Genomic DNA, 26137 nt, shown 5'->3' with positions numbered 1-26137 from the left:
AATTCATTTGAAGAAAATGAGTACATAACGGTCACACTGAATAAACAAGACCTTGAGGGGGGGTGGGTGGGAAGGTGGGACCACAGAAGGAACTCCGTGTTCGGCTGTGGCTCTGCCTTAGTGTAGCTCTGTAGCCAGTCCTCTTTATGCTCCGGGAAGACGTCCTGGGCAGGTCCAGTGTATTTTCTGATCATTCTTGTGCAATAAAAGCTGTCCAGTCACGTTTCCTTTCCAGACAGTCTCAGTTTGGTGATTCATGTGTCCGGCCTCAAACAGACCAGTGTAAAGTGAAAGCTTCTTCCCTGGAGCAGATTTCAGATTCCGTTTGTCACATTCTACCAAAAGTAAAAACTACTGTTATTTCTAGCAGAGGACATTGAAATTATTGATTAATTTATTTCTTAGAGGTGACAAACACATTTCCTTATACTCAGTCTTCAGTTACTTGTATTTGTTATTGCAAATGCTGTTTTCAAAATGAAGCTTTGTGGGGCACCTGAGTGGCTTAGTCTTGGGTGTCTGCCTTCGGCTCAAGTCATGATCCCGGGGTCCTGAGATTGAGCCCCACATCAGGCTCCCTGCTTGGCGGGAAGCCTGCTTCTCCCTCTCCCTCTCCCCCTGCTTGTGTTCCCTCTCTCGCTTTGTCTCTCTCTGTCAAATAAATAAATAAAATCTTAAAAAAAAAAAACCCAAAAAACCCAAAATGAAGCTCTCTGTTGATATTATTATGCCAAAGTGCAATAAATTTTTGTGTACTGATTTTTGTATTTAACTATTTGGTTCAGTGGTTTTTTTTTTTTTTTAAAGATTTTATTTATTTATTTGTCAGAGAGAGAGAGAGCGAGAGGCAGCGAGCACAGGCAGACAGAGTGGCAGGCAGAGGCAGAGGGAGAAGCAGGCTCCCTGCCAAGCAAGGAGCCCGATGTGGGACTCGATCCCAGGACTCCGGGATCATGACCTGAGCTGAAGGCAGCCGCTTAGCCAACTGAGCCACCTAGGCGTCCCAGTGTTCTTATTTTAATAGTTTTTCAATGAACTTTTGATACAGACAGTTACATCAGCTATGAAAATGATGTTTTTCCCTTGCTTTCCATTTCTTTCCCTTTTCCCTTTATTTTTCGATATTGCCCTCCAGGCAGAATTAGTAAATAGAAGTGTCAATGACTGCCATCGTTTTCTAATTTTTGATTCTAGAAGTGTTGCTTGTTTTTTCCAACAACGATTTTCATTTATTTATTTGAGAGAGAGTGAGAGCGAGAGCGAGGGAGGAAGGCAGAGAGAACCCTCACAAGCCAGGGGAGGGGGCAGAGGAAGCAGTGGACTTGGAGCAAGGAGCCGGACTCGGGACTCCATCCCAGGACCCTGGGATCATGACCTGAGCCAAAGGCAGATGCTTAACCGACTGTGCCACCCATGCATCCTAGAAGGGTTGCTTGTAAGAATGCACCAATAGGTAGAATATTTATAGTAAATTTTTTGTAGATATCCTTTATTACGGTTAGAAATTTCAGTAAGGAATTTTAATCATGCATCTGCATAGAGTCTTATCCAATATCTTTCCTGTATCTAGTGAGGTGTTGTGGGCTGACTCTTACAGAAGGGTGTTAAGATGCAACCTATTGTATCTTCTAGGTGCAGAGTCATTGCCAAGTGGACTGGGGTGACACTACGTTTTGAAACATGATTGATACAGTGTGGATGAATTTTTTAAACATATACCCTTTGTAGGGAAATACTATATTATATGGTCATGCTTGAAAAGTAAATCTAAAGTTTGTTTGTTTGTTTGTTTTTCTCTCTAGTATTACTTTACCGTTCTTTTTGGCCATGAGGGTCAGAAACCTCTGGAGCTGCGCTGTGAGGAGGAGCAGGACGGTAAAGAGTGGATGGAGGCCATTCACCAAGCCAGGTAGGGACTCACGTCCTCTGTGTGACACTGGGTTGGCTGGGTCTCTCGCACTGAGGTTTTCACTGTTGGCTGTAGTTCTGGAAGAACTTGCAATTCTAAGATGGGTTTCCCGTTGGTATCTCCTTTTTAGTGATTGTAAAATTATTCTTTGAGCTTTCTATGGCTATATTCTAGCCAAAGATGAAAAGTAATAAATATATAAAAATAATTCAAATAATAATGGGTCACTTTTGTGGATTGTTCCTATATGACAGGAACCCTTCTCAGCACTTCTCAATGAAGGCATTTATTCAGTGTATTGATTTGCTTATCCTCTCAATAATCTGGGGTTGGGTCTTATAATTACCCCTTTTTACAGAGAAGGAAAATGAAGCTGGGAAGGTTGGTTTTCTTGTCTGAGGTCGCACAGCTGGTAAGTGGTAGAGCTGGGATACAGACCCAGCCAAGCCCACGTTTGTAAACCCTGCCCCGGGCAGCCTGCTTATCAAGAGGGGTGATGCTGACTCGGTCTAGGGAGATAGAAGAGTATGATTTTCTTTCCTTCCAAGAAATACCAGGAAGGTGGAAAGAACTTACTTGGCCGCACACAAGAACAAGAAATCTGAGAGTCAGGCAGCTCCCTCTCTCATTTTTCATATTCATTTCTGAAGTCCAGCCCATTTTTGCTTCTAATAGCTCCCATGCTCACTGCTTTCCTGTCTGCCTCCTCCTTCATCCAGTCTCTGGTCACTCTGTAAGTCCCTGCTTATATCCCCGCTGCTTCCGGGGCAAGACTCCAGCTGGGGCACATCTGCTTTTCCTTCCCCTGACATGCCCCCTGCTTCTCCTAAGTGCCCTGCCATGCCTCTATCGCCCCTCTCCCTGAAACTGTCCCCCACAAGTAGCCCTCACAGGCCCCTTCTCCAGATTGCTGCAGCTCTTGCTTTACCACATGTAGAATATTTAACGATTTAACACAACTTTTTTTTTTTAATTCTTTTTTTTTTTTTTTCTGACATATTTCCTACGTGTGATTTATGTTTCCTGAGCTGGACTGCATGCACCTTGAGAGTGAGGAGGAGGTGGCTTCATTTCTGAACAAAGCACAGTGCTAATTATGTAGTTGGTGACCAAGAACTATTTTCAGACTGTAAAGAGGATAGGGCATTTGTTCCGAGTTTAGATTCTTTGCGAATCCTTGAGATTTTTTTCTCTCCTCCCTTCCCTACCCCTCTTTTTCTCTTCTACTACTTTATATTGACCACCTACCTCCTCTGTGTCATGCAGCATGCTGAGTACTTTCCATATGTTGCTTATTCCTCACAGCTACCCACTTTACAGATGAGAAAACAAAGGCTCATGATTATTAAGCAGACTGGCCAACATCTATCATGAAGTTGTTAAGCTGCAGAGCTGGGCTTCACACCCAGATCAGTCTGACTCCAGAGCCTTTTAACCAGTGTTTTGGGTTGTACCTGTCTTCGTTCTCGTCTTTTTCTCTTCACTCGTCTCCTTTTCTATTCAGAGATGCAAAGAGGTTAATATAAAGTCAGGGTTGAGAGTAGAAGATACTATCCGCAAAATATTTCAGTTCTTTTTCTTTCCTCCCCTTCAAAATATTTCTTTGAGAGGCACAGGGTTTGCGACCAAATGCTGCTCTCCGAGGGTGCCCCTGGGGTAGCTTGTCTACACCATGATCCTGGCACACTGTTCAGCTGTCTTTTCTGTCATTGTTTCTGTCTGACGGCTTTGCTCCAGACTTTACTGTAATGACAACGACTTGCTAGAGAAAGAAGGTCAGGTCTTCAGAGGTGAAGGAAGTATCAAGTTAGCAAGATAGAACTCTTGGGTTCTTTCTAGACACAATTTCTGTGTAATTCTTTCCTACCTGGGAATTAAAATGAAGTATGTAACTTAAAACATGTGTCTTTGTTCCCCAACCCCCTGCCTTTTTTCATTCCAGAAAAGTGAGATACTATTAGTAACCTAAATACCTTACTTTTGTAGTTGCCAAGCAAATACTGGGGTGGACCAAGTACAGAGTATGTATTACTTCAAAAATGGTTTGATTTTAAGTAAGTTTTTCTTTTTTTCCTATGCCATGAGAACTTTGTCATGTATGTGGGTATGGGTCAGTATTCGGGGTTGATTGACCTATGATCAATTAGGGCACTTGTGGTCTTGTCAGGAGACAGACTTTAGAAACTGCTTTAGTGGTTTAGGTGACTAAAAGATCAAAATTCTCTTGTGGATATGAAGATTAAGTTAAGAGTTGATTTTTTTAAAAATTTTGGTTCATTGGATTTGCTTTTCCTTTGATTTGAGGCCCAGAACTGGGTTCTTTGATGACTTCTTTTTAATCAGACTGCCCTATACTTGAGTTCTTATATTTGACTTTTTGCACTGAGATGCTTCTTCATTCTTTTTGTTTTGTAAATCAGGGAAGATGATAACTTTTTTGTTTAACTTTAAGTTGAGTGTTTGGTGTGGACTTGGTTCTGTAAAAGTAATTCTGACTGTTCATACATGTGCAGAGCCAGAAAGTTAATGAAGATGACTCACAGAAGGAGTTTGTCAGCCAGTGTCGCTTGGCATTGGGCTAATTACACAACCGATCAGTTGACTAAATATTTCACCTTTCGAGGACAGTCTGATGGCGTTAATTTGGTGCCACTGCTTTTTAAATAGAAAATGCTCAATAATTATGGTTTTACTTTTTTTTTTTTTTTTACTCTTTTTAAAAGTCTGAGCTGGTGGTTAATTGATGACTATTTTAGCCCGAGACCAGGTCTTTTCTGAGTGTCCTGCCAACCCTTCTCCTGGTCTCTGCTCAGAGAAACCCTTCTGCTCAGAACCTTTCTCCTGGTCTCTGCTCTTTTCCTGAGATGTCTTCTCAGTACTGGCTTGGGCATGCTGCCCTCGCGTGCCATGCAAATCACATTCTCGCTGTTGGCTTTTACACCTCCCCGAGCTGAAGCTACTTGCTCCAGCTGGCCTTCAGTGGATCTCTGGGTCGTTTTCCGGGATGTTGAGTTGCATGTTTTCTCCCTTAGACAGGGCCCAAGGAAAAATCTTTTTGGAAATTATATTCTCATTTCAAAGCTCTGACAAGGTCCAAAAAGCTTGTTTTACAGTTTTTCTTGAAGTTGGCCAATACTACTTTTCTAAAACACCGGCACATTTACACTATCGTTCCATCACTTATTACGGGCACCAGTTCATGGGAAGCTGCTAGCAGTCTTATTTTTGTCTGGATGAGGAGAGGCCAGAGCTTTTTAATGGCATTGAAGTTCTATGCTTATTCCATAAGTGGTTTGGTAGTTGAGTATGGGACTCCGGATAGTCCTAATAACCTGATTTTTCTTGTTGTTGTTGTTGTCTTGGTCATGTCTGTCTACTGTGGTTGATTTACTCATTGACATTAGGACAGTCAAAAACAATGACTCAGTTAATTGTGAGTCCTTAGGGCTCATTGGCTGAAAAGACAACATCCACAGCAAGTTTTCTCCACTTGTCTTCTGCTGGAATGCTGTCCAAGCAAAGCTTCAGCAGTTAGAAGGTGGTTATGGCCTGGAAGAGGATCTAGGTATGCGGAGAGGTACCAAAGCCCTTCCCGTTCTGGCTGAAGCGTAAGACCCAAAGGACCTGGTCTGTGACAGTTGAGAAAAGAGAAGTGGAAAGTATTCCAGAGATGGGGTGGAGGATAGACCTCCTCTAGGGCTTCGTGACTGCCTGCATGTGGGCCGTATTACCTCAGGAGGTTATCCAACACATCTCTCAGGCCCCTAGCATGGAGAATGTCACTTCCTGGGAGAAGAAATGATGGATGAGAGCGGGTTTGTAGGGCAGAGATGATGAGCGCTGGGCGGGAAGGGTCTCTGTGAGGAGTTGGAGGGTTTGCTTGCCTGGAAGTGGTGCTGAGGAGCCCTTCTGAGGGCTCTCCTTGCCTTTGCTGTGTAAGATATGAGAAAGCGAGTATTAGAAGTTACTAGAGAAGTGAGGTGTATCCTGAGGGGAAAGCTGGCTTTGGGTTTCTACCAAAGCTGAGGTTAGGGGAGGACTTGTGAAAAGTTGGAGATGTAGAGAATATTATGCCTGGTACAGCGCACCACGGAATGTTGATGTTTTTCTTTTTTCTCCCTGGAAAGGTATGGCTTATGCTTTCAGTGTTTGGGACTGTCCTACTGTATCGTTTGCCTGCTTTCTATTTTTTCCAACTTTAATTCTGTTTAGGCCCCCCTCTTGACTCTCCTGCCTCCTCTTGGTGTGTGCCTGTGTGAGGTAAATCTTAGGCTTTTCTCAGGGGGGAGGGCATTTGCAAGTGAAAAGGAGGTGGGAGTGTGCTTCCATCCCATAAAACTCCTGTCAGATTTGGTTTGGCAAAGGCTCTACAAAACCCGTTAGCTCATCCTATCAGTCCTGACTTGGAGGAGCGGAGAGACTTATCTTCCAGTTAACTCTTTCAGGGAGGTCCTATCCTCGTGTCCACTAAAGAAAGCCCTAATCCAGCCTCCTGGGTCTATGTTTATCTGTAGTCCTTTTGATTATATGTGCCTGAGGCAGCCTGTAGTTCATTCCCTCTCCCCACCCTCCTCAATCCGTTCTTCCCTCCCCCACAACATACACAGTCACACACACACACACACACACTCACCCCAACATAGTAACTGCACCAAACACCTAGTGCCTGTACCTCATCCTTTTTACTTGGATAGAGGCTTGATTTAGTGTGCAGTGTGCAATATACACTGTGTATCACACCATCCCCATAAAACCAGCTCTTTAGAGAATGTGCATGGAGAAATCCCCTACATATCAGAAAAAAAGTGATTACACAGAAAAGCTGAAAGTGATTCGTGTATCACAGGGAAATGACATGACTAGAAAATCAGAAATGGGCCATAATGTTACAGCCTCAAGCAATCCCAAAGCCATATTTTATATTTTTCTCTTGTAAGACTATCACTACTTTAAAGCTCAAGATGTGGATTTTGTTCATTTGATATGTATGTATGATATATATGTATGATATATATATATCATATATATGACATATATATGAAAAAATATATATATATTTTTAAACTAAGAAGTTAGTCGGGCCTTTGCTTCCAGATTTGACATGATCAAAGAGACTTCAACACTTTCTTCTTTCTTAGAACCTGGGAAGCGCAGCAGGAGAGAAAAGGGATGATATGTCTGTGAACAATGAAATATTTCACTTGATGAGATTGTAGAACTTGTTTTCTGTAGGGAAAAGTTGGGCTTTGAATTGTTTTATTTTCAGTCCCTTGTTAATACTGTCACCAGTCCGTTCTCCTTCCTGCTCCTCAAAGTGCTTTTGCTTCTGCTGACCCCTCAGCGGGAGCTCCCTCAGAGGGAGCACTCACAGCCCGGGAGCTGGGTCCGTCTGCGTGCACCCTCCGGCCCGCCTGCGGGGGGCGCCACCGCCACGGGCTCTCAGCATTCCGAGACCCTGTGCTTCTTTGAGGCAAATTTCTGCCCTGAACCTCTGCACCCACTTCCCTCGGATTCCCTTGCTCCATCATTGATTCCCTGGCTCTCCTAAACTTCCCATCTGTTTACCAACCCCTCTTGGGCTTTTTTCCTGTATTCTTTGATTCCCCATGAATCTCTCCCACCTTGAAAGAAAGCATTAAAATCCCTCCCTTGGCGCGGCTCCCTCCTCTAGTTGCCCCGGCTGCGCAGCCCCGCTTTTGGAAGAAGCGGTTGGGTGGTTCTCCCTCGCACACAGCACTGGGCTCCTGCTCCCTTTTCAGCCCTTTGTGTTGGGTTTTTGTCCCTACCCCAGGGAAGCTGCTGTCGCCTGAGTCAACAATGACTTTCCAAAGCGTTTCTTTCCTTATGTAATTCCAACTTTCCAGTTATATTTAATAGCTTTTAATAATACAAGTAGTACATAAATCTAAGCTCTCTAAAAAAAGAAAAAGAAAATTCAAACAATGAAAAGGAGAGAGAGTGAAAAGTTATAGTTTACATTCATAGCTCATCCTTCCCTGTCCCCATTCCCCAAACCCACGTACTTTCTCCAAGGTATTTACTGATAACAACCCGCTGCTCAGGTTTTCTATACATTTGCATATCTGTTAGATAAATAAGAAAAGATGGATAGATAAGATAGCTATGTAGATTATCTGAACACTTTTTACCAACTTGTCACATTGGTTTCAGCCTTCCTTTTGATGTAGGAAGGACCTTAGGGTTCAAAGTCAAGAGCCAGGAAGGAATTCTTGAGACGTCTTTGGTGCAAAAAGGTGGTTTTATTAAAGCTTGGGGACGGGCCCCATGGGCAGAAAAAGCTTACTGGGGTCTTGAGGAGTTGCTCATTATATACTTTCAAATTGGGAGGGGGATAGGGATAGCCTAAATCTCTAAGGAATTTTGGAAGCCAGGTTTCTAGGACCTTGAGGGGGCTGGCCATTGTTGGGAAAAGATCTAATAAAACCTCCATCATGTGATATAATACCATATGTGGAAAACCCAAAAGATTCCACTCCAAATCTGCTGGAACTTGTACAGGAATTCAGTAAAGTGTCAGGGTATAAAGTCAATGCACAGAAATCAGTTGCATTTCTTTACACCAACAACAGGACAGAAGAAAGAGAAGTTAAGGAGTCAATCCCATTTACAATTGCACCCAAAACCATAAGATACTTAGGAATAAACCTAACCAAAGAGGCAAAGAATCTATACTCAGAAAACTATAAAGTACTCATGAAAGAAATTGAGGAAGACACAAAGAAATGGAAAAATACTCCATGCTCATGGATTGGAAGAACAAATATTGTGAAAATGTCTATGCTACCCAAAGCAAGCTACACATTTAATCCAATTCCTATCAAAATACCATCCATTTTTTTCAAATAAATGGAACAAATAATCCTAGAATTTAGATGGAACCAGAAAAGACCTCGAATAGCCAAAGGAATATTGAAAAAGAAAGCCAAAGTTGGTGGCATCACAATTCCAGACTTCAAGCTCTATTACAAAGCCATCATCATCAAGACAGTATATGGTACTGGCACAAAAACAGACACATAGATCAATGGGACAGAATAGAGAGCCCAGAAATAGACCCTCAACCCTATGGTCAACTAATCTTCGACAAAGCAGGAAGGAATGTCCAATGGAAAAAAGACAGTCAACAAATGATGTTGGGAAGATTGGACAGCCACGTGCAGAAAAATGAAACTGGACCATTTCCTTACACCACACACGAAAATAGACTCAAAATGGATGAAGGACCTCAATGTGAGAAAGGAATCCATCAAAATCCTTGAGGAGAACACAAGCAACAACCTCTTCGACTTCAGCCACAGCAACTTCTTCCTAGGAACATTGCCAAAGGCAACAGAAGCAAGGGCAAAAATGAACTATTGGGACTTCATTGAGATCAAAAGCTTTTGCACAGCAAAGGAAACAGTTAACAAAACCAAAAGACAACTGGCAGAATGGGAGAAGGTATTTGCAAATGACATATCAGATAAAGGGCTAGTATCCAAAATCTGTAAAGAACTTAGCAAACTCAACACCCAAAGAACAAATAATCCAGTCAAGAAATGGGCAGAGGACATGAGCAGACATTTCTACAAAGAAGACATCCAGATGGCCAACAGACACATGAAAAAGTGCTCCACATCACTTGGCATCAGGGAAATACAGATGAAAACCATAATGAGATACCACCTCACACCAGTCAGAATGGCTAAAATTAACAAGTCAGGAAACGACGGATGCTGGCGAGGATGCGGAGAAAGGGAAACCCTCCTACACTGTTGGTGGGAATGCAAGCTGGTGCAACCACTCTGGAAAACAGCATGGAGGTTCCTCAAAAAGTTTAAAATAGAGCTACCCTATGACCCAGCAATTGCACTACTGGGTATTTACCCTAAAGATACAAATGTAGTGATCCAAAGGGTCATGTGCAACTGAATGTTTATGGCAGCAATGTCCACAATAGCCAAACTATGGAAAGAACCTAGATGTCCATGGATCTTTCTAGATGAATGGATAAAGAAGATGTGGTATATATATATATATACAATGAATATTATGCAGCCATCAAAAGAAATGAAATCTTGCCGTTTGTGATGACGTGAATGGAACTAGAGGGTATTATGCTGAGCAAAATAAGTCAATCAGAGAAAGACAACTATCATATGATCTCCCTGATATGAGGAAGTAGAGATGCAACATGGGGGATTTGGGGGGCAGGAAAAGAATAAATGAAACAAGACGGGATTGGGATGGAGACAAACCATAAGACTCTTAATCTCACAAAACAGAGGGTTGTGGGGGTGGGGGAGGGGGGTAGGGAGAGGGTGGCAGGGTTCTGGACATTGGGAAGGGTCTGTGCTATGGTGAGTGCTGTGAAGTGTGTAAACCTGGCGATTCACCAACCTGTACTTCTGGAGCTAATAATACATTATATGTTAATAAAAAAATTTAAAAATTTAAAAAAAAACCTCTATCATGAGACCCTTCAGATGTATGGGCCATATGTTTGGGGGATGATTGCCAACAGGTATTTTCGTGGGTAGAGATAAAGGATGTTTCCAAAAGAGTTTTTTTATGTTAAAAGTAGATTTGCAGAACCTGGTTTTGGGGGGCAGGGTCTGGCTAGGATTGCCTTTTGCAAAAGCTCGTCATCGAGGCAGTGAGTCCCTAGAGGAAGGTCACTCTGCTGTTTGAAGGACTTGTCTGTGGGCTTGTAGTTAGTAAGGAAGTAATAATTTCTCTTCTGCGTTTGTTTCCCACATCACTTTTACATTAATTTGGAGGGGTTTTTTGTTTGTTTGTTTTAAATATCGGTGTATAGAGACCCAAATCTTCTCTTGAAATTTTCTTTCCTTTTGCTTCTACAACAGCACTCATTCCTGAATCTCCTTCTACTCCTTCGATTATTTTGATGAAGTTGTAGAACATAGGTGAGGTTCGGTGGGGTGAGGTTTGGAGCCCATGACCAAGAAGGAATTCTTGGGACATCTTTGGTGCAAAATGGTGGTTAGGAAGAGCTGTTGCCCTGGGATGTGAGGAGTGGTCTGTTATATACTTGTAAGTTGGGAGGGGGTTAGGGATGATGTAAGTCTCTAAGGAATTTTGGAAGCAAGGTTTCTAGGACCTTGAGGGGCTAGCTGTTGTCTGGGGAAAAGGTTATTCATTACCGGTAATAAAACCTTCTCAGGAGACCCTTTAGATGTCTATCAGTGGGCCATATGCTTGGGAATGATTGTCAACACTATCTTGGAGGTTTAGAGATAAAGTTTCCTAAAGGAATTGTTAAAGTAGACTTACAGGATCCTGGTTGGGGGTAGGGGGTGGATTGGGCTAAGATTGTCCGTTGCCCTTAGCACAGCCTTAAGGTAGGGGTAGTTGAGTCCCTAGAGGAGAGTCACTCTGCCTGTTTTAAGGGCTTGTCAGTAGGTGAGGAAATTTAGTAAGTTTTCTTCTGCCTCTGTTTCCCACATCAATTTCTTCTCCTCCTCTTTCACTGCCCCTTGTGTTCTATCCCTTTCTTTAATGCTCTGGTCTTTGCACCTTTCTCTCCTCACCTGGCGACCCCTGCCAAGTCTTCTAGCAGGTGGCTGGAGTCACCCTTCCCTGGGCTCTCAGGTCGCCGGCTTCTGTGCCAGGCGCACCACGGACCCTTTTCATTCAACACTCACACAGCCCATGAAGTCGGTGGTACCATCCCCACAGAGTCTGGGGTCTTAGAGGATGAAATAACCTCCTGAAGGCCACCGGCCTACGAAGTGTCAAGGCTGACGTTCGAATCCAGGCCCGGCTAACCCCGGTGCCCGTGTCCCTATCAGCAAGATGAACCGCCTCTATTATGTGTAGAGTCATCTTTGTCTACTGATGTATCTATATATCCTCTCCCCTTGGGTGCTCAGAGTTACGTGATACTTCGTAAGTCCAAAGCCAAACTCATATTTTTCTCCATGTCCCCTTCTTGTCCCCTTCTTCGTACGACAGTATAGTCTTCTGTACACATCCACTCGGTCACTCAAGCCGGCACCATCCTGCACCCTCTGCCCTCACGGCCCAGATCCATTCGGGTGCTTGGAGATTTGAGCCCTGGAACATCTGGTCTTTATTCCTCTCCGTGTCAGCAGTAGTTGCCTGGCTTACTGCGTAGCCACCTCACCTGTCTCTCTTCGAAGTTTGCCTCCTAATCCCTCCTCCCCAGGGCACCAGAGTACCCTTTCTGAAAATAACATCTGCTCCTGGAAGAACTCCAGGGCTCCTCTTAGCTGTTTTGGTTATTATCTTCCATTTATTTCTTACTAGAGAAAATTTTAACCAGATGGAAGGATAGAGAGAATCGTATAATGATTTTTCATGTTGCTTTTCAGAAAAAAAAAATTGTATTCATTCGACTGATACTCTTGTTCTGTCCCCAGACTTGGGATTGAGTGATCCAGTCCCAGCAAGACCCGTCCCGAGCGGACCTTTGTGAACCTCTCACTCCACGCTGCCCCTGTGTCCTGGGTTGTAGCTGTAGTACCACACCCAGGGATTCGAATGTGCTGGCACCGCCCCTTCAGTCTGACTAACAATCTTGTCCTTCAGGACTCAGCTCTCAATCATCTGCATCACCTTCCCTGGTCCTCTTCCTCCCCCTTGTAGAAAGGACCAACCATTCCCTTCTTTGGGCTCCCACTGTAACCCCTTATTTCTTTTCAAGTCCCTGCATATAATTGCATTGATTTGTTTATGTCTGTTTCTCTCTGTCAGCCTTCACTGCAGATCTGTACTGCTCACCTCTTATCTCCTGCTCCTGGCACAGTGACAAATTGCTTTTCCGAAATGTGCGTACCAATTTAATCTCCCTCCACTAGGACATGAGAAAGCTGGAATCATTTTTTTAAACATCTGTATTATGTTGATGGGTGAAAAATGGTATTTTGGTGTAATGAGCATTTTCTTTGATTATTAGGGAAACTTTTTTTTTGCTATTCTTAATATTTGTCTATGTTCTCTGTATGAATTGTCATCTCATGTCCACTGCTCATTTTTTCTATTGGTGTCCTTCTTATCAGTTTATGAGCTCTTTGTATGATAAAGATATTACCTCCTTGTATTTGTTCTAAATTCCCTTGAATCATTTTTTCGTCTTGTTCTTGTAATATGGCATTTTTTTTGACAGAAAGAGTTTTTGAATTATAACCCAGTACAAATACTACTTTTGGTGGGGAGGTTGTTATATTGCTTTTTTTTAAAAAAACCTGATACTTAAAAAATTGAGATATAATTCATATACCATAAAACCCACCAATTTAAAGCATACAGTTTAACAGTTTTTAGTATACTCACCAGGTTGTGTAACCATCACCATTATCTAATTCTAGAACATTTTTAATACCTGCAAAAAAAACCCCCATACCTGTTAGTATTCACTCCCTACTCCCCGTTTTCCCTACCCCTAGCCAACCGCTGACTTACCTTCTGCGTGTATGGATTTGTCCATTTTGGACATTTCTTTTTTAAGATTTTATTTATTTATTTGACAGAGAAAGAGAGAGCACAAGAAGGGGGAGTGGCAGACAGAGGGAGAATCAGGCTCCCTGCTGAGCAGGGAGCCCCACATAGGGTTCAGTCCCAGGACCCTAGAATCATGACCTAAGCCGAAGGCACATGTTTAACTGACTGAGCCACCCAGGTGCCACCATTTCAGACAAATCGTATAAATGGAATCATACAACCTTTTGTGTCTGGCTTTTTTTTTCATTTCCCACAACGTTAACAGAGTTCATCCGTGCTGTAGCATAATCAGTCCCCTGTTCCTTTTTTAATGGCAGAATACTATTCCATTATATGAGTATACCGCCTTTTGTTTATCCATTCTTCTGTTGATGAACATTTGGATTGTTTACACTTTTTGCTATTACTAACAATGCTGCTGTGAATATTCGTGTACACATTTTTGTGGACATATGTTTTGAGATTTCTTGGATGTATCTTGGAGTTGAATTACTGAATCATATGTTAACTCTATGTTTAACTTTTTGAGGGCATGCCAAACTAATTTTCCATAGTGGCCACACCATTTTATATTTCTACTAGCAGTTTGTGTGGGTTCTAATTTCTCCACATCCTCACCAACACCTGTTTCCATTGCTATTTTATTTAGAGTCTATGTAGTAGAAATTGAATATAAGAACTTATAAATAAACCCCTTTAATCCATTTGGGTTCAATGAATATAGTTAGATATATACTCTCTCTAAAGAATTTTTTTGCTATCAAAAAGAGAATTTTACCAATACTATTTATGCATATTTGTAAAGAAATAAAAGTGTCAGTATTAGGAGAGAATCATCAATACAATTATGATATAAAACATTTTCTTTAGTTTTACAATATAGTACTGTTAAATATATTTGCTTTTAGAAGTAAGTAAGTAAGGGGTGCCTGGGTGACTCAGTCATTAAGCGTCTGCCTTTGGCTCATGTCATGATCCCAGGGTTCTGAGATTGAGCCCTGCATTGGGTTCTCTGTTCGGCGGGAAGCCTGCTTCTCTCTCTGTCTCTGCTTGTGTTCCCTCGCACTGTGTCTCTCTCTGTCAAATAATTAAATAAAATCTTAAAAAAAAAAAAAGGAAGTAAGTCTGTGTTCCTTAAAATTTCTCTGCCCCCAAGTGATTATTTTACCATGATTGACTTTCTGTTATATTGTCTTATAATAATATTTTCCTTGTTTTTTTTTTATATTTAATAGTGTTTTGGAAAGGATTATTGACAACTTCCCACATGCCCCGAACTTAGATGGTAAAGTAATGAATGCCTAAGTGTGAAATGGGAGGAAGGAGAAATATTTAGAGTCTTTAAATTTTATTCCTCTTTTTGATCTAACAGAGATGTTTGAGTTTTCATTCATTGTAAAGGGGACAAGGTTAGGAGAAGAGTCTACCAGTAGTGAGAGAAGGGATTAGTGGGGGGCGTATAGGTTAGAACCACACCTTAACAGGACATCTAACAGGTATTGATTAGCCAGTGAAGCAGAGCTGTCCCGGTAAGAGGATTTGTGAGCCAGAAAAAGCGGATGACAGTATTCCCGCAGTGGCTGTGAGGAAAGCTGGGGAGGCAGGGTCTTGCGTGGATGAGGGGGCTGCTGCCAGTGCTCACTGTTGTTTGGATGGGAACTGTACTGCTGCCGTCCAGGACTGGTTTTTCCCAGTTTCCAGAGACATCATGATGCCCCCGAATGGAGGAATGCTGATTCCAAAGAGTTTTCTCAGTAAAATTGAGTATAATCCTGGAGCTAGTGGGAGTTTTTCTTCAGCCACCTATAATACGAGTTTTCAGTTTAGGTTTTGTTACAGTTCTCATTATGTATAGCTCACTAGCATATCTATTTAGCATATTATATCCCTCCGCCTCATTGTAACTATCTCTCCATCCATCTGTCTATCTATCTATCTATCTAATTAGCAACTACGTCTTCAATCAGAGTAGCTAGGATGAGGTCCTGGCCCATCTAACCATTTCTGGTGAAGTTAATAAAATTTTTACTCTTCTGTAAAAATAATTAATGCCTATGATTTTATACTGCATTTCTCTGGGCTCTTGAGGATTCACTCCATTGGAGTGTTTCCTTTTCTCCCATATGGAATAGTGGTGTCTTGGTTTTGATTATAAATATTACACATGAGTATTTTACTCCTATATATACACACACACACACACACACCTCAAACTTACCATCTGTTGCTACTGGACACACGAATTTTGGCTTTCATCATGTTGATTTCCTGTGGCTTAATTTTATTTATTTCACTTGGCAGTGAAAAGACTACTTTTTTCCCCTGGTAGAAGTTAAACTGAGTAACAACAACAAAAAAAGTTAAACATAAAAAGAAATAATAAATAGACGAGGCAGAAATTCTTTTTTTTTTTTGTGAGATTAATTTAAATTTATTTTTTTATTTTTTTATTTTAATAAACATATAATGTATTTTTATCCCCAGGGGTACAGGTCTGTGAATCGCAAGGTTTACACATTTCACAGCACTCATCATAGCACATACACTCCCCAATGTCCATTTCCCCACCACCCTCTCCCGTCCCCCCTCCCCCCAGCAACCCTCAGTCTGTTTCTTGAGATTGAGTCTTTTATGGTTTGTCTCCCTCCCAATCCCATCTTTTCATTTTTTCTTTTCCTACCTCCTCCCAACCCCCCCCCGCCTTGCATCTCCACTTCCTCATATCAAAGAGATCATATGATAGTTGTCTTTCTCCGATTGACTTATTTCGCTAAGCATGATACCCTCTAGTTCCATCCACGTCGTTGCAAATGGCAAGATTTCATGTCTTTTGATGGCTGCATAGTATTCCATTGTGTATATATACCACATCTTCTTTATCCATTCATCTGTTGATGGACATCTAGGCTCTTTCCACAGTTTGGCTATTGTGGACATTGCTGCTATAAACATTCGGGTGCACGTGCCCCTTCGGAGCACCACGTTTGTATTTTTAGGATATACACCCAGTAGTGCAATTGCTGGGTCGTAGGGTAGCTCTATTTTCAGTTTTTTGAGGAACCTCCACACTGTTTTCCAGAGTGGTTGCACCAGCTTGCTTTCCCACCAACAGTGTAGGAGGGTTCCCCTCTCTCCGCATCCTCGCCAGCATCTGTCATTTCTTGACTTGTTAATTTTAGCCATTCTGACTGGTGTGAGGTGGTATCTCATTGTGGTTTTGATTTGTATTTCCCTGATGCCCAGTGATGTGGAGCATTTTTTCATGTGTCTGTTGGCCATCGGGATGTCTTCTTTGCAGAAATGTCTGTTCATATCCTCTGCCCATTTCTTGACTGGATTATTTGTTCTTTGGGTATTGAGTTTGATAAGCTCTCTATAGATTTTGGATACTAGCCCTTTATCTGATATGTCGTTTGCAAATATCTTCTCCCATTCTGTCAGTTGTCTTTTGGTTTTGTTAACTGTTTCCTTTGCTGTGCAAAAGCTTTTGATCTTGATGAAATCCCAATAGTTCATTTTTGCCCTTGCTTCTGTTGCCTTTGGTGATGTTCCTAGGAAGAAGTTGCTGCGGTTGAGGTCAAAGAGGTTGCTGCCTGCGTTCTCCTCAAGGATTTTGATAGATTCCTTTCTCACATTGAGGTGCTTCATCCATTTTGAGTCTATTTTCGTGTGTGGTGTAAGGAAATAGTCCAATTTCATTTTTCTGCATGTGGCTGTCCAATTTTCCCAGCACCATTTGTTGAAGAGGCTGTCTTTTTTCCATTGGACATTCTTTCCTGCTTTGTCGAAGATTAGTTGACCATAGAGTTGAGGGTCTATTTCTGGGCTCTCAATTCTGTTCCATTGGTCTGTATGTCTGTTTTTGTGCCAGTACCATACTGTCTTGATGATGACAGCTTTGTAGTAGATCTTGAAGTCTGGAATTGTGATGCCACCGACTTTGGCTTTCTTTTTCAATATTCCTTTGGCTATTCGAGGTCTTTTCTGGTTCCATATAAATTTTAGGATTATTTGTTCTATTTCTTTGAAAAAAATGGATGGGATTTTGATAGGGATTGCATTAAATGTGTAGCTTGCTTTAGGTAGCATAGACATTTTCACAATATTTGTTCTTCCAATCCATGAGCATGGAATATTTTTCCATTCCTTTGTGTCTTCCTCAATTTCTTTCATGAGTACTTTATAGTTTTCTGAGTATAGATTCTTTGCCTCTTTGGTTAGATTTATTCCTAGGTATCTTATGGTTTTGGGTGCAATTGTAAATGGGACTGACTCCTCAATTTCTCTTTCTTCTGTCTTGTTGTTAGTGTAAAGAAATGCAACTGATTTCTGTGCATTGATTTTATATCCTGACACTTTACTGAATTCCTATATAAGTTCTAGCAGTTTTGGAGTGGAGCCTTTTGGGTTTTCCACATATAGTATCATATCATCTGCAAAGAGTGATAGTTTGACTTCTTCTTTGCCAATTTGGATGCCTTTAATTTCTTTTTGTTGTCTGATTGCTGAGGCTAGGACTTCTAGTACTATGTTGAACAGCAGTGGTGATAACGGACATCCCGAGGCAGAAATTCTTAAACTTGAGCAACTGGATAATTTAATCAGATAGAGCATATATTGGAAATACAGTAAAATAGAAATACCAATGCTCTGAAAGTTCTTATATCAAATGGAAGCATTTCCAGTTGATTTGTCATAATCCATTTACTAGCAGGATTAATAAAGAAAGCTTTGTGATATAAAGTTGAGAAGATATCCTGGTAAGAGTAATCAACGAGGGAGAACCAATTAAATGAATCAAATGACTTGAAAATTATGAGAAATGAAAATTATTATGTGAAGAAGAATAAAGCATGCAAAGTCGGTAATCTTAGATGACTTTTTTTTCTTTTCTTTTCTTTCTTTCTTTTTTTCTTTTTTATTTTTTGTTAGATGACTTTTTTTTCATTTGACAAGGACCTGTATTTGAATGACTGTTTTGTGCCAGGCCTCATGCCAGGTGCCGAACTGATCTTTAACATTTTTGCCTAGATTATTGTGGAGCCTCCAGCTGGTCTCCCTTCTTCTCCCCTGGTCCTCGACCCCCCACCTCTGTCTTTTCCCATTACAGCAGCCGGTGTGATCCTGCGAAAATGTCAGATCTTGCCATGCCTCTGGTCAAAGCTCTGGATCTCCTTCATGGTGAAAACCTGAAACTTTATATTGGTGTACAGGGCGCTACCTGCTTTAGATTCCTGTTCCCTCTACTGCCTCCAACTTATTCCCCTCTAGTAAGCTAACCACTCTGCCTTTCCTCAGGCAAGCCAGGCCTGCTTCTACCACTGGGCTTTTGCACATGCTGTTTCCTCTCCCTGGAATATTCTTCCAACCAGCTAGCCACATGACTCACATCTTCAGGTCATGACTCCAGTACCATCTTCTCAGGGAGACCCTTCCTCATACCCTTTGTAACTCCCAGTTCCTATCATACTCTCCCCCGCCATCCTGCTTTTTCTTTTAAGGTACTAATCACCAGGTAACATACTATGTATTTTAAATTTTTATTTTATTGTCTCTTGTTCCCTACCACAACGTAAACTCCATGAGGGCACAGGTTTTTTGTTTGTTTGTTTTCCCATTTTGTTTACTCCTGTATCCAGTGCTTTCAACAGTTTCTGGGTACGTAAGAACATTCAATAATAGTGAATGAGAGAGTGAATTTAGAGTCACAGAAACATATAAAGAAAGTAATAGGTGTGCCTGGGTGGCTCAGTTCTTAACTGTCTGCCTTCAGCTCAGGTTATGATCCCGGTGTCCTGGTATCGAGCCCCGCATCGAGCTCCTTGCTTGGTGGGAAGCCCGTTTCTCCCTCTCCCACTCCCCCCACTTGTGTTCCCTCTCTCGGTGTCTTTCTCTCTTTGTCAAATAAATAAATAAAATCTTTAAACAAAAAAAGGAACAAATGTTGCATAAGCCCACCTCGTAGAGTAAGTAGCTGACATTAGGATTTGCACATTTTCTTTTTGCCTCTTAATATTATAGAGATGCTGGAAAATTCAGAAAAGCATAAAAGAAGTAATTAAAAATAACCTACAATTGCTCCAATAAATTATACTTACTTTAATCTCCTGGGGTTGTTCTTTTTTGTTAATTTATTAGTGTGTCTTGAGTATGTCCCATTATGTTAACTATTTTTTTTTTAAATATGACTTTAAGTGGCTTGTAGCATTCCATTGTAACTCTACCTCTATAACTATAACTATACCTCATTCCATTGTAACTATACATCTACCATACTATATGCATCTATATTTAGATTATTTCAGTTTTCTTATACTGGTTTTAACAAATGAACATCTTACTGTTTGATACGTCTTTGTGCAAGTCTCTGTTTATTTTCCTTAGCTAGATTATTATAATTGAAATGACTGTGACAAGGGATATGAGCTTTTTAACCTGTCATGATCGTGACTGTGATGCTGTCTGCTAGAATGTCTCACTCCAGTACAGAGGACCCATTTTGTCCTATTGTTGCCAGTGCAGATTATTATTGTTCCTAAAGCTCTTGACCAAACTTGATAAACAATTTTTACTTCTCTAATTAAGTAGGTCCTTCCCCCACCTTTAGTAGTTGTTCATATATTATATTCTTATATTATAAGAAGATTATATTCTTATATATATTATATTCATATATTCTACTATGTCCTTAACTTCTTTATTTTTTTAAAGATTTTATTTATTTATTTGACAGAGGGATCACAAGTAGGCAGAGAGGCAGGCAGAGAAAGAGGGGGAAGCAGGCTCACCACTGAGCAGAGAGCCCGATGTGATGCGGGGCTCAATCCCAGGACCCTGAGATCATGACCTGAGCCGAAGGCAGAGGCTTTAACCCACTGAGACATTCAGGTGCCCCAAGATGAGGAATTTAAAACCTTTACAATACCTCTTACCTATTCTCCCTTTGTGATCTCTGTTTTTGTTACTTACATATTCTTGGCTTTTAAATTGGTTGAGCTTATGTCTTAAAATAATGTAACTCTGTTTATCAACTTTGAGCAGTGTGTATTGAATCTCTTCTATGAAAGGTAAGTAAATTCAGATAGTTAATGTGTCTTTATTGTTCTTTCCACTAACCTTGAGATTTTATTCCTTTCATTATTATTTCTTCTCTATTTATAAGCTTTTAAACACTTAACTTCCATTCCTTAATTTAATTAAGCCCCTGTTGAATCTGAAAGTTAAAAAAGCAAAACAAAACCCCAAACCAATAAAGAACGCAAATAAAAAGTCAAGTTTTAGAAATATGTACCAAATATCAAGACTGGTGTTTGGTTCCACAAGTATAATCATATGCAATTGAATACTTGCTCCTTGAAAGAGAAGCTTGCCTACATTTACTTTTAATTTCTTTCTGGATCCCATTACTTCATCTGGCTTGTATTCTTGGATTCTGTGCTTTTATCTTTGTTTTCTGTTTTGTTTGCTTGGAAAGCCTCCTCATAATTTTCCTCCTATAGTAAATGTGATTGTTAGTAAACTGTTTCTGTCTTGAACTGGTACCTGGTTGGTTGATGTTTGCCTGGATGTAGAAATTTAGGTTCAAAATACTTTTTCTTCAGTTCTTTACCGTGATCTGGCATCCCAGGTTACTGATGAGAAATATGTCATCTTGATTGCTGCTTTCTTTAGATCAACTGTGATTTTTCTTTGGAAGCTTTTATATTTTTTTCCTATCCTTAGATCTCTGATATTTTACCGGGGTATATCAGGGTGTGAAATGTTTTCATTTATCCTGTCTGGCATTTGGATTATCCTTTCTATTTGGGCTGTGCCATGTTCAGTTAAGAGAGGGTGTCTGTTTTTTCCCCTCCTAGAACTCCCGTAAGGTAGATATCAATCCCTTGGACCTGTACTCAGTGTCGCTCAATTTTTCTTCTATAGTTCCAATGTCTTTGTGGTTTTTTAAAAGATTATTTATTTTGGAGAGAGAGAGAGAGTGAGCACATGAGCAGGAGGAGGGGCAGGAGGCGAGGAAGAGAGAGTCTTAAGTGACTCTATGCTGAGCGTGGAGCCCAATACAGGACTCGATCTCATGACCCTGAGATCACGACCTGAGCCAAAACCCAGAATTGGATGCTTAACCGACTATGCCACCCACGCAGCCTGTTCTCTGTGTTTTTGTTGCGGTTGTTGTTGTTCAGTGTTCTCTATGTCTCCACTCACCTAGCTTAGTTTTCAGCCATGTCTGCTTTGTCAATGAGCTCATTCACTGACCTGTAAAATTTTAATAATCATTGTTTCCAAGAACTCTTCTTGTTATCTGGTTACTTCTTTTCTATAGCAGCCTCTTTTTGCCTTATGACTCTAGTATTCTTCCCTGTCTCTCTGCAGATCATAAATCTCTGTTGCTTGAATTAGGCTTGTTTCCTTAGTATCTTTTCTGTTTGTTCGTTTGGGGCTGTATTTATTATGTATTGCAGTGTAACAATTTACCCTACAGTGCTTAAAACAGTGAATAATTTATTGTCCTCCCAGTGTCTGTGGGTCAGGAATGCAAGCATGATTTAATTGGGTGCCTCTGCCTGAAGATCTCTCACAAGACAACAGTCAAGGTCTGAGCCAGGTCTGTGGTCTCATCTGAAGGCTCAAAAGAGGAAGGATTTTCTTCCAAGTTCACTCACATGATTGTTAGCTAGATTCACTTCCTTATTAGCCACTTCCTCACTGGCTATTGGCTTGAGGCCTCTCTCAGTGTCTGTCTATGCGGACCTTTCCATATAGCAGCTTACATCATGGCACTGACTTCCTCAGAACCAACTAGCAAGACAGCAAGAGAAGCCAGAGTCTCCTTGTAAACTGATCTTGGAAGTGCTGTTCCATCACTTTTGCCATATTCTGTTCCTTGGAAGCGAGTCACCTAAGTCCAGCTCACACTCAGGAGGAAGGGGTTATGTAAGGACATGAATACCAGAAGGAAGGGATCATTAAGGGCTAACTTAAATGCTGCCTACTTCAGAAGTCTTACTTTTTGGGGTTGGTTTTTTTTTTTTTTTTCCAAGTCTCTAGTGATCTTTGTTTCTAAGGAAAAGACTTTAGGGGTTATTGCAGGTAGTGGGCCTGGGTTTACTCTGCATCTGTGTCACTTACATAGGCTTCCTTTTCAGGTATGTGGGCAGACAGTGGGGAGGCTGGCTGGAATTCCCTCTTGTGTAATTCCATGTCTTTTATCTGCATGGTTGGAGCTTGTGACTTGCTACTAGCCATTATTATATGGAAGACATGCTGAGATAGTCACTCCCTTGATTAGGTTACATTTTATGACAACAGGGATTTTGCAAATAATTATGGTCCTAAGTTAGTTCCTTTTGAGTTATACAAAAGGAAGATTTTCCTGGGTGGGCCTGTCTTAATCCATGAGAAGCCCTCAAGGAAGGACTGGGGTCCTCCTTGGGGTCAGAGATGCTCTTCTGATGGCCTTGAGGAAGCAAGCTGCATGAATTCTGTACCTGCAAGAAAATGAATTTCCCAACAATTTAAAATACTTGGAAATGGGTTCTTCCCCGATCAAGCCTCCAGATGAGAATGCACCTTGAGTGACACCAAAATGGTTGGCTTATGAGACTCTGAGCTGAGGACCTGGCTAAACAGCCTGGACCCCTGATGCGCAGATACTACGAGATAATAAATAAGTGTTATTTTGAACCAGGGAGTTTGTGGTCATTTGTTCACAAAAAAAGAACAATACATGTATTTCATTCCTAGTCCCTCCTAGAGCTGATCCTTTTCTGGTTCTCTCTTGGTCAACAGTGGAGGCCTGGTGTAGATTCAAGCTCTGTTCTCTCTGTGACTAGCTTCCTCATTAGGAGTCTTCTCCACATCTAGCTTCCTCAGACAGAGGGCAGATCTTGGGCTGTGACTTGGGGGCATGTCACTACTGCCAGTTTTACCTTTTATTTCTTTACATTGGGAATTGGGAAAAGGAGAAGCCTAACTTGCAGATGTTGCAAAGGCACCTGTTTAATGAGAGACCCTAATGATTACCCCCTTACTTACTCCATTTCTTTGAATGTGTTGATTCCAAGCTTGTAGCTCTGGCCACCTTGGTGGGAGCCGTGCTTATGCAAGGTGTCTCCTTGTGTGGTTTCCTCTACTCTGCATTTCCCACTACTCTGATTCTACTCGGTTTTTCTCTTCATGGAATTTCTTACAACTTCTGATCTGTTGATGGCCTATTTTCCTGTTTTATAATGCTGTTATGGTTTCCTTCTTTAAACAGAAAATAATTTTCCTAGGACTTCAGTGGGGGCTTGGAAGTGAAGGGAGACAGATGTTGGTAATAAGTCTGCATGAACTCAGCTGCATAATCTGGATTGGACATTTTCTTTTTATAAGAGAAAAAAAATATTCTTTTGCTATCTAATGCTGATTCAGTATATTTGTAATAAAGTTGGCATATTTCTAATCAAATCAATGAGAAAGGGGAGAATTTTTATTATAATAACTACTTTTCTCATGTTCTATTCTTTCCTCCTTTTAAAGTTCCTTCATCTTTATGAAGACTCTGCTCTTTTTTTTTTTCTTTTTTTTTTTTAAACCCTCTTCCCACTTACACTTACATATCCTTTCTCTCTGTTTTCTTAGGGTGATTTCTTAGAACAAGTGACTTTAAAATATTGCTGACACTGTGTTTTTTTCTAACGCTAATAGCACACATGATGTAAGTGCTGAGGATGTTGAGATAATTGAACTAAAATTGTGATTTTAAAATTGTTTTAAGACTCTTTTAGTTCTAAGTAACACGAACCTACTTCAAACTAGTTTGGGTTACAGAGAATTTATTTGACAGAAATTATAATATTTTACTGAACCCAAGAGTAAAAATTATATTTGGATATCATGAGGGAGTGGAACCAGAAACTAGAAAGTTGATAGAAACCCAGATAGTCATTACCTTCCTGTCTCTCTTATCTTTGTTTTCCTGAACATCTGCTTACTTTGTTTCTCAGCAGACTCACTTCGTTTCGCATGGGTATGTCCAAATACGGCTGCCCAACAATGGTACCCAGAGTTTCCAAGCTTACTAAATTTTTTTAAAAAGATTTTATTTATTTACTTGAGAGAGATAGAGAGAGAGCACGAGAGGGGAGAGGGTCAGAGGGAGAAGCAGACTCCCTGCTGATCAGGAAGCTGGTGTTGGGACTCAATCCTGGGGCTCCAGGATCATGACCTGAGCTGAAGGCAGTCGCTTAAACCCACTGAGCCACCGAGGTGCCCCAGAGTTTCCAAGCTTATATCAGTTCAAGCAAATAGATAAGAGACAGAATGCCAGATTCCAAGGAGAAAGATGAATTTGTTTAGTTTGGGCCAGTTATCTCTTTTTAGACCAGTGTAATGTAGTCATGAAGACAGATTTTTATGGTATAAGCATGGCTGCTATGGCCCAAGTTCTCAAAGAAGAGGTAAGAGATAAGTGAGCGCAAAATTGGGCAGATATCTCAAGACATGTCTTCTTCAGCATTCTTGGTTATATCCAGTGTACTATTTCTTACTAGACAGTTTAGTTTGTGGTGAAGACCGTAAGCTGAGGGTCACACGTAAATTGATTTGATCCCAGCCTTGTCACTACTAGCTGTGTGACTTCTGTGAAGATTAAAATCTTTCTGTGTACAATTGGGATGATAAAGCCTATCTCCTGGGGTTGCTGGGAGGATGAAATGAGAATATATATGGCACATCCAAGCACTTAATAAATAGTAGTTATTAATTATTACTATTTTCATATCATTTGGGAAATGGAGGAACATACATTTTACTACTTCAAAGGTTGTAAGAAGATCTAGAGGCAAAATTCCAGGTGCTACAGAATTACATAGTCAATAAAAATCTAAGAGAGAGTTTTGCCTTAACCACACTTGACCAAAGGAATGGATACAGGGGAGGCTGATGGTGTTAGGGCCCAACAATCTGTACTTATTTTTATTATGAAATCTTTGCTTCTATTGACTTTTGAAAGAGGTAGCGATGGTCTCACGATCCTAAAGAGAGCCAAGCAGGGCTGGTGGTCACTGGAAGAGGCATCATAGTTTTTTCAAGCCAGTTCCTATCCTGATGGTCTCTGCAGTCATTCCGTTTGGTGGCCGGTCTGTTCTGATTGGCTAGTGACTTACCCAGTGAGATATTTTTGAATATCATCCCTGGGAACCAGGTGTGTACCATCAAGACTTCAGCTTTTGTTAAAGAAGATGCATATTTTTCTTTATAAACAATAGATTTTCTTTGCACTTTTCTGATGTATATGGTAAAATTGTGGTAAAATTCATTAAATGAACTCTTAGTAAAGGATATGAAAAATGGTAATGATCCAAACTCTATATAGTTAACTGAACTCATAGCTTAGTAAAGGATATGTAAAATGATGATTTGAATTCTGTATAGTTAAATGATACCAAATGTCAGCCCAAAGTTAATATTTACATGAAGGAGAGTTAGCCAACAATCTACATTTATGGCTTCTTTTTAAAACATAATGTATACTGTTCTATATGAAATTGCAGTAGAAGAGTATCTCATTGACTAACTGTGTAATTTTCTCTTAAGTTATGCAGACATTTTGATTGAGAGGGAAGTGTTAATGCAGAAGTACATTCACCTAGTTCAGATCGTAGAGACAGAAAAAATTGCAGCTAACCAGCTCCGGCATCAACTTGAAGATCAAGACACAGAAATCGAAAGACTTAAATCAGAGGTACTTCCCGGTTAATA

The 26137-nt window shown here is 40.8% G+C and overlaps 1 protein-coding gene across 2 annotated transcripts in view; it reads left to right on the top strand.

The window, feature by feature from the left end:
• Nucleotides 1–26137, top strand: part of RASGRF2 (Ras protein specific guanine nucleotide releasing factor 2) — a gene marked incomplete at its 5' end in the record, with an annotated part of 256694 nt that overhangs the window by 72586 nt on the left and 157971 nt on the right. For both annotated transcript variants that reach the window (XM_080803329.1, XM_080803328.1), the window contains 2 exons: nucleotides 1803–1909; nucleotides 25973–26120. In XM_080803329.1, the coding sequence (XP_080659455.1) occupies nucleotides 1803–1909; nucleotides 25973–26120 (255 nt within the window). The remainder of the gene's footprint in view (nucleotides 1–1802; nucleotides 1910–25972; nucleotides 26121–26137) is intronic.

Source organism: Martes martes, assembly GCF_963455335.1.
Source record: "Martes martes genome assembly, chromosome: 5".
In the NCBI taxonomy this organism is placed as follows: domain Eukaryota; kingdom Metazoa; phylum Chordata; class Mammalia; order Carnivora; family Mustelidae; genus Martes; species Martes martes.
The sequence above is the reverse complement of the archived record's forward strand: the minus strand, read 5'-3'. Positions and strand labels throughout refer to the sequence as shown.